The sequence below is a fragment of the Erpetoichthys calabaricus genome, chromosome 2 (genome assembly GCF_900747795.2).
Source record: "Erpetoichthys calabaricus chromosome 2, fErpCal1.3, whole genome shotgun sequence".
NCBI classification, from domain to species: domain Eukaryota; kingdom Metazoa; phylum Chordata; class Cladistia; order Polypteriformes; family Polypteridae; genus Erpetoichthys; species Erpetoichthys calabaricus.
Genome location: NC_041395.2, coordinates 203,168,007 through 203,177,421, shown reverse-complemented (window position 1 = coordinate 203,177,421; position 9,415 = coordinate 203,168,007). Strand labels below are relative to the sequence as shown.

The window sequence follows — 9,415 nt, the reverse complement described above, 5'->3', positions numbered from 1 at the left end:
CTTTAGTTTCTTGCTGACACTACCCAACAGAACGTAAGGAAAATAACACAACTGACTCACCCTTGTGCCGAGGTGAGCAAACCATCTTCAAAACAATGTTGTTGACCTGATGACGTTCCGTTTATTTTTCGTTGCAGGAATTCCAATCAATGCTCCGCGCTTTTTCGCGCGCGCACGCCAATAAGCAAGTCTCGTGCCTGCGAGCGACGCTGCCATCTCACGCTAATTAAGCGGCCGCGAATGGCCAGCGCGGTGTGTTTGGGCGGGGGGAGGAGTGGAGGTTTGAGGTTGGGAATTTACAACAGAACGCCGCTGCCAGTAGAGGGGGGCCGAGAGCTACAACTTTGTCCCGCTTTAAATGCGGCGCTGAGGAGTGGCGAACCCATTTCAGGTATTTGAAGATCCGCTACAAACATCACAGCAGCAGAGTTCAGAAGGCATTGTCAGTACTTTACAGTCAAAAGTACAGACTTTTTATTCTTGAAAATTATCACAAGATATTTTTCTTTATACATTTTTTCCTTTCTAAATTAACTATTTTAACCTGAATAATTGCACCGCAGTTTTGTTTAACATTCTTGCTGTTTTTTTCTGAACCATCACCATGGCCAACTCCGGACTGCAAATGCTTGGTTTTATCCTGGCTTTCATTGGTTTTGTCGGGCTGATCGCCTCTGTCGCCCTGCCACAGTGGAAAGCCTCATCATACTCTGGGGACAACATCGTTACGGCCCTGGCCATCTACGAGGGACTGTGGATGTCGTGTGCTGCGCAGAGCACCGGGCAGATTCAATGCAAGAACTTCGACTCTCTGCTTAAACTTGACTGTAAGTGTTCCAGCGGGGTTCGCTTTGTGTGATTGATAAGAGACAAAAGTAAATAGAGTGGTAGATGAGGTGGTGGTCTTCTGTCACTGGACCATTAGACTGAAAGCCCCGTGAGATGGTCGTCCCCACCGATCGTTTTTAATCCATTTTAACAAATGACCTCTTGCTTGGCCAGTTTAGATTCATGCCTCATCTGATTTCCGAGAGGATACATTGAGGTCAGTCTTTAGATGCGTTTTCGCCATGCACTGTATGTCAGATATTAAGAGCTTGAAAACATGGGTGTGGGCCTTCAGGTGGGGCTTGAATGCTTTCCACTGCAAGTAAACTCACCAAGTTTGACTCTTAAGTGTCTTTATTATATAGTTTCTGACAACAGGTGTCAACATTACTGGTGACGTTTATTATTTACATTACAACTGGAAATATTGGTATTTGATCATATATTTAGATCAATAGATATAAAGTATTAAAAGTCTGATGCAGCATCTATTTTAAAATTATAAAAACTATATTGTTAATACCTTTAATCAAGAATTAATGTAAAGGAAGATTTGGTCCATACATCACATGTGAAAATCTACATCTGTTTCTTTTGTAACCTAATTGGAAAAATACCGCCTAAAAACTTGGTTTCAGTATCTTTTATGTAGGGTTAGGTGCTTTTCACTGTTTACAGTTATTTACGCTTATTTACTTGTGCGTTACTGTTAAGTATCATAGGCCTTTCTTCTAAGTCTATTGCAATAAACAACCAAGTTGCTCTGATATCAATTTCCAATAGGATGATGAGAATGATACATTTTATTTATATAAATTAAGGTATCAATTCAAGAATACAGGCATCTAACTTCATACTGGCTGGCTTACAGAAAGGCTTTCACATTCCTCTGTAAGACTCCTTTTTGCAAATATTTGAATTGATATTTAAAGGATGTGACCCTATTATTATGATAATGTATTGGTGTCTCATATGAAAAATGGTTTATTCATTTTGACTTGATCTATGATTTGCTCATGTTTTCCAATCTCAAAAATCTAACAAAAGTTCAAGCAACATCTATTAAAATATTTATCAAAATAAAGATATTAAGATCTCAACTTCATCAAAAACTATATACACTAAAATTGCCAGTATTAACGTTTATACTGTTCAACAAACATTTAAAATTGTTTATATGAGACCTTTGTTTTCATATAGGGCGGCACAGTGGCGCAGTGGGTAGCGCTGCTGCCTCGCAGTTATGTTTGCTTCCCGGATCCTCCCTGCGTGGAGTTTGCATGTTCTGCCCGTGTCTGCATGGGTTTCCTCCCACAGTCCAAAGACATGCAGGTTAGGTGCATTGGCAATTCTAAATTGTCCCTAGTGTGTGCTTGGGGTGTGTGTGTGTGCGCGCTCTGCGGTGGGCTGGCACCCTGCCCGGGGTTTGTTTCCTGCCTTTTGCCCTGTGTTGGCTGGGAGTGGCTCCAGCAGACCCCCATGACCCTGTAGTTAGGATATAGCGGTTTGGATAATGGATGGATGGATGTTTTCATATATGGATTTTCAAGTCTTAATTTAACATCAACAGTTTTGCTAAATTTTTCTGAATTCAACAGGAGTGCAAGTCAAATCTTGCACAATATCTGTATAGTTTGTGAAATAGTGAAGCTTCTGGGTGGAAGAGAACTACAGGCATCTTATTTTTCTAGGGACACTCCTTTTACCTTTTACAGCAATATAGTAGTTATCTCATTCCTTTTCAAACTCCTGTATCTTACAGATCTTTTACAGTTTTTTTACTTTCAAGTGTTTTTCACTTAGTGAAATTCTCATGAGTGTTCAACATTCATACATGGAGACATTTTTTATAGCAAAAATAGCAGTCTTAATATCTCATTTAGGATTTAACTGAGACATTAGAAAAATATAACTAATAAGTAAAAATACTTAGAGAATAATGGATAGATTTCTTTGATGTTATAACTGCTTCAGGGTTACAGCATTTTTGTAAAACGGTTCAGTGTTCCATTGTTACCATATGGGTAGTTGAAGTACAGAGAGAGGATTTTGGAAAATTGTTTATTAATAGCCTTTTATTTTTCAGTCACTCCACCATCTTAATTATAAAAAGTTGAGGAAGAACTAAAAAGGAAACCTCATGAGTGAGGACTGAAAGATGCATTTCTAGTATTTTTTATTTTCTCCAAATTTCACACCCATCCCTGCAAATCAAAAAGTCTTGATAAAAAGACAAACTACCTGTTTGGAATTTATTGTTTAAAAGAGCTCTATCTGATGTCTGGCAAGCCTGCACAACGAATGATTATTGTTGTTTTTCCTAAAGTGGAATGTGTAGGAAGAGCATTACCTGCAAGTCGACGCTCGCCAGGACAGGCAGAGCCAAGGCTGCAGGGTGGGAATGGGGGTTGGGGTTGTTAAATCATCCACCATTTTATCTATACACTTTTACAAGTGCTGTTGAGAGCATTTCTTCCCTGAAATTTAAATACTTGAGCATGTTTATTTGCCAAAGTGGGGTCTCTTTCCCTCACAAGATTTAATGCTTGGGTCAAAAAATAGTAAATAAAGCAGGAATGGTAAATGAAAAGAGGCTGATGTGGCATAGTGCCCTAGACTCTTCAGTACTTTGTACTAGGAAGTTATGTTTTACGTGTCTGAAACTGGTGCAGGATGTTGAAGATATTAGATGTTAGAGCATCACCATGCCTAGAACTCTTTTTGGATAATACCACACAACTGAAGAGAGTTGTATCCTTGACAATGATTTAACGGTTTACAGGGCCTTTTGGTTTCCTGCTTGAATAGCTTGTTAAGAGATGTTGTCATCTTATTCTGCGTCACGTGAAGGTAACACAGGAGGAGGAGCAAATTGCCTCTTCTGACACAGATTATGGATTAAGAGATTTATAATTTTTCCATATATACTCCACCTAAGGAGATTTCTTCATTGTTTCACCAATCTTTACAATTTAGTTGTTCACAGGAAAATACCATTCCATGGAAAAAAACAGACATGGCTGGGATTATACTTGCCAGAGGCATTAGTGTGTTACCCTTGACACTGCCTGGTGGCCATTGGCACTCATGTTATCATATGCTGTGGACCACAGAATATAATAGGGTTTAATGGAAGAGGTTATTGTATCAGTTTAACTACTTGGGTGGCTCACATACCAAATCCAAAAAATTGGGGCTAAGTGTCTGAAGATGTAGAGAAAGCACTGTTTTACCAAAAAAATAGTCTGTAAATGGTGCTTTAAAGCAAATCAAAGCTGTGCTTCTGCCTCTCAGCCATAACTTTAATCATTCCCTTTTTTATTAAATGATATTTCCCAGCATTCACCTATAGAGAAGGCTAAGCTTGCCCATCTCATTGCTGCTGAAGAATGGCTCAAATGACATGCATTCAACCCCAGCCCATACGGGATATGTTTAAGGGGATGCAAAGCTTCCTACTATGAGATGCTGCAGTCTTGAAATGGCAGAGCTGGAGCTCAACTTAAGTCATTGATTGAGAGGGCACTCTGGATATCCATTCATTGTTTGAATGTGATTTACCTGTCAATGGTGTCACAGGAGACACAGAACCTATAATGGCAACTGAGTATGCAAGGTGTTGTTTAACTCCATAGCACTTGTGACAATTCAAATGCGTGATGCAAACGGACATAGTCACAGGGAGAACAAGCAGTCTCTAAACAAAAAGCGACCAACTTGGGATTTGAATCTGGAATCTCAATGCATGTGGCAGCAGTCTTAACACCTGTGCTGGCCCCCAGCTCCCTTTCATTCATAGGTTGGCACACATATCCTTAAGGTCTGGGATGCCATGGTCATTGTTGAGCAAAGCAATGCTCTTTTTTACATCCAAATGATAGAAAAAGGGCCTTTTTAATAGACAGAAGAAGAAAATGAAACACTTTTATGTCCACAATGAGAAAATTAATGAGGTTAATTAATGAACTCAATGTAGGAAGCAAAAGCAGATTTGGCCAAGCTCTGGCCACAGCTCTATCTTCATACTCCACTGCCATTTTTCAAACCATTGTCTACCAGGTACTTGCTTTTATCACAAGTAACAAGTTTGTGACAGTGGACAGGAAATGATAGACAAAATTAAACATGTAAAAACAGAACATTTGTACAGACTGCAGGTAATATGTAGGGACAGCATTTCCTGTAGGATTTCAAAAAAGGAGGGTTGCAGAATCTGGATAAGGCTGTTGAAATAAAAAATAAATTAAACAAAAATTATAATACTTTAACATTTTTTAAAATATTATAATACAATACACTAAAATTGTCTGGACCACGTATGACATGGGGCAATAAGTTAACCTGCATATCCTTCTGACGTTGAAAGAAAACCAGTGTAGTTGGAGAAAAACCTCTACAAAAATAGGAAGAATGTGAAATTCCATACAGTATGTGACCAGCTGAAATTTCAGTGCGAGATCCATGAGTCAGTAGCACTAACTACTGTGTCATCCCAAAAATGGGTTATGTAAATCAAAAAATAAATCCCCAAAGGTCTTGAGGTTTCAGGGTGAAACTAACAGAGATGATTGTAGGAACAAAAGGAAAAGGTACTAGGAAATCTTCAGTTCTAGGGGATACCTGTGTAAACAGTATTGTTTTTTTCTTTGCAGCAACAATGCAAGCCACCCGCGCACTCATGATTGCCAGCATTTTCTTCTCGGGTATGGCTATTTTGGTCGCATCTTTGGGGATGAAGTGCACCACTTGTTTTGCAGAGGACAAACAAAAGAAGAACCGCATTGCCACAATCGGAGGAGGAATCTTCATTTTTGGAGGTATGGATAATATTGAACACTTGAACTTGATACTCTCCATGCATGCATGAGTAAAGATTTTTAACTGCATGTGAAGTCTCCAACCTTTCCTTTTCCATGACAGAGGTTTCCAGCCTTGCTTCCCTGATCCTAGTAGGTCACCTTGCTCGCTGCTTACAGCCCCAGTTATAATGACCAGTGTTCTATTTAAAATCAAGTAGCCATACAGGATACTGAGCATCATTAATGCTTTGGAAAACCTTTTATAAGAGCTTTATAATAAATATTAACTAATTAACATGTAGCTAATGCAGAGCATGCATGTAACCACCTAATTATGACAAGCATGGTCAATTGGAGGAATAAAACAACCAAACCTTTTTTGAAGCCTGTCCCAGAATCAGTTCAAAGATCAACTCACTAGAGAAAGTGCCTTGTGATGGTGTATCTCGTAATATTATATACACTGTAGCAGCATTTAACATCTAATTTGAAGATGGTACATTTTATAATCTGAAACTGTGCATTTAAATGATGTGGTGGAAGTGACTAATTGATAAAATGATAGGTGGAATGACTAAAAGATGCAAGTTTAGAATTTTGTCTCTTTGATCTTAAGCAGGTCAGCATTTGTGCATCCCATCACCAAATGTGGTTTATGTGCAATAAGCATGACTTATGCCTCTGTTTCAGAAAGTTCTAACTGATGTCTTACTCTTTTCTTTTGTTTCCAGGTCTGTTGGCTTTGATAGCTACTTCCTGGTATGGCAACAGGATCGCAAAGGACTTTAACAACCCATTTACTCCAACCAACAGCAGGTAAATATCTGTCTCAGTGAAGCATCCTATTATCTGTTACAATAAACATACAGTATCTTAAAGAAATAATTCTGTTGCTTAAAGTAACCCTCATGCAGAGGCCCCCAGATGTGCCATCCACTAGTTTATTAGAATAAAAAAAACAGTTTTCACAGTTCGCTGCCATTTATTCAACTTCTTTTTCCTTTCTTGCAGATACGAGTTTGGCTCAACTTTGTTTCTGGGTTGGGGAGCTGCTGGCCTGTGTATTATAGGAGGCGCCTTCCTCTGCTCTTCATGTTCTCATGGAGCAGGCCCACCCAAACAATACCCAAAATCTAGAGCAGCACCCGCTGGCGGCAAGGATTATGTATAACACCAAAACATCTTTACAAGAAGAAGAAGATGCTTATGTAATGTTTTGTCTACTGTGATGACAGGAAAATGTGACTTGACCAGCTGCTGACAAAAAGACTGAAGACTCGCAATCTTACAGCAGCACCAGAATTATTCTAATTTTTTATATAACAAAGACTTGTGCTAGTTTTTATATTTCCTCAGAGGTTCTTTTTTGAACTTTTTATGTTTCTTTGTATATACTGTTATTTTTTTAATGCTTGCATAATGGTATGTTCTATAAAAAGGGAACTTCTGGCACTGAATGCGCCCACCAGCTTGGAGCGAGAGACCAATATTAGGTTCAGGTTTCCTCAGCAAATGTTTTTTTGTGCCCGAGTCATGGTCAAGGGGGTCAAATGTACTAGAAAGCTGTCATTCCATTCAAAACCTAGTTTGCTGCAGACTATTTTTGGTTTTATTTTGTATATCACACTTCATTGCCAGAACCCTCTTACCATAAGTAGATCTAATGGCTTTGCTCAAAAGACAGTGCGATATACTGAATTTTATAGTTTCTGTATTTAATGTGCTTTTCTCTTTAGGTAGATACCAGCTGTGACCTGATCAGATATCTGAATTCTTCATTTTTAATCCAAACAACTGAATAAATGGTACTATTTGCAAAACATAGAATATTCTATTTGTAAAGAAATCTATAATCTAGAAGCACCTACTGAAATTAACACATTTAGGAGAATGTTTTCATAGAAAGATCTTTATACTCTGAATATAGAAACATTAAAAAGAAACTGTGCCTCCAACTCCATGGCTTCCGCGCAGCAGTCTGATAGGCCCTGCACTGAAGCAAATTCAGGCTGATGAAGAGGTCTTTGACTATTACATCTTTTTTATGGTCTTGCAGGGCAGATTCACAAAAACAACTGTGGTTCAGTATACATTAGCAAGGGGGAACAAGTCCATTGTGCTTAATGTAGAGCTGATTTAGTTTTTGAGGGTGGTATTCTACATATTGCATGACCTACACTTAGAAATCCTTTCAGTCTGTGTCATCCATTTTAAAGCAGTATTCTTCCAAAGAGCAAGTGTGCACCTTTAACCACGTCTTTCATTATTCACAATGGCACTATACTGAAAAATCTTAAGCATATATAAATGAGCTTTACTGTGATAACACAGACAATTTATTTTAAGTGTAGAGCCTAATGCTATGCCAGGTCTGATGAAGATTCACATTTCTACAGAAATAGTAATGGTTGGTTCTCTTCACTTGTCCTTGAATCCTATGGTTCACTCTCTACTGGACCTTTTGTGCCATTCTAGCAGGAGGCCTTCCAAATGCCTAACCATGTCAGGTCTCATGACTGCACTGGTCATGTTATGGGACTGAGCTGGGCAAGGTGGTCTCTAACAAGCAGAAGGCATCAAACACCTTCCATAGCTGTATGCAGGTCAAAGAGAAGTGTCTTATTTCATTGTATCGTCTGCCCAGTGCTTGTAAATACAAATACTGCTGTAGGTTCAATCTATTTTTGTGCAGTTGGCGCGGGATTGGTGTTTTTAATTAGATTTTTTTTGTTGAGATACATATTGTGATACAATTCCCAAGACACATACTATGCCACTAGTGGCTGAGGTTACCATACTCTACCACAGCCACACTTGTCACTATGGGGTAAATATGGTATTATATTGATGTATATGTATACAGATTTTAATGCTTTTCATTTATATACATTATTAGCCTGCAGAATTTCTAAAAAAAAAAAAAAGACTGTGTAAGGCCAACTACTGAATTTAAATGTTATATCTTAAAATAACTCCATATTTCCTGATACTTTTTGTAAATCAGTGATGATCTCCAGTCATCTTACTAACACCTCTTAACAAGTCTTTAGCAATCTTCATGCATCCTGCTAAACATGTCAATTTGATTAGCAGCATTTTAGAGTAATGGTTGTCTTGATTAAAAGGGGATTAATCGAGCCTTGGTGAGCTCCAAGTATGAATCAGATCTCCTTTACAACAGCATGTGTAATTAAAATGGCAATGTTTTAGAAGTGATCCTGCACTGCAAAAATAATAAGCTGACCAGCAGAAAACCACTGCATTTCAGGAGGAGACTTTATTCGTTTAATTTTTAGATATGAGACACTGTTGTATGAAATGCCTACTAGACCATCTCATCCATTTGAATATTGTATATCCTGAATTTCAGATTAGTGACAGTGTTGAACTTTTACAATTGTTACTTCGTTTGTTAAAGAAGAAAATGCCAAAAATTTTTGTATATATGTTACTTGATGTGAAAGGTTTTTTTTGTATCAAAGTTCCTCTTAGAGGCAAAATAAAATACCTAGACATATTTTACGTGAAGTTTCTTTTATCAATTGTGTCCCATCTGTCCTTTTTTTCTGGACCAGTTGTGTCTATTATAGGTCTTCGGGGAGTCTAGATGGGGTCTGTCAGGGGGCACAGCCAGTTGAGCCAACCTTGGGATGTGGAAATTAAAACAGCAGTACACTGACAAAAGGAGAATGTGTACCCTCAAATCTGACAGTCAGGGAATCAACGCCATTTCTGTGGATCTGTGTGGCAGGCCAACTTGCCATTGTGCCACCCCATTTGTGCTCCAC

At 38.5% G+C, this 9,415-nt stretch overlaps 1 protein-coding gene across 1 annotated transcript; it reads left to right on the top strand.

Moving 5' to 3' along the window:
- Window positions 1-378: 378 nt before the first annotated feature.
- Window positions 379-9,149, top strand: LOC114646713 (claudin-1). The gene is made up of 4 exons (XM_028795029.2): window positions 379-827; window positions 5,481-5,645; window positions 6,359-6,443; window positions 6,639-9,149. The coding sequence occupies exons 1-4, from the start codon at window positions 605-607 to the stop codon at window positions 6,796-6,798; spliced, it is 633 nt and encodes a 210-aa protein (XP_028650862.2). The 5' UTR covers window positions 379-604; the 3' UTR covers window positions 6,799-9,149.
- The last annotated feature ends 266 nt before the right edge of the window (window positions 9,150-9,415 follow it).

Excerpts from the sequence above, each read along its gene's own strand:
- LOC114646713 (XM_028795029.2), top strand. The coding sequence starts at position 605 with ATGGCCAACTCCGGACTGCAAATGCTTGGTTTTATCCTGGCTTTCATT. Across the intron at positions 828-5,480 it reads CTCTCTGCTTAAACTTGACT|CAACAATGCAAGCCACCCGC; the intron begins GTAAGTGTTCCA and ends TTTTCTTTGCAG. Across the intron at positions 6,444-6,638 it reads TTTACTCCAACCAACAGCAG|ATACGAGTTTGGCTCAACTT; the intron begins GTAAATATCTGT and ends CCTTTCTTGCAG.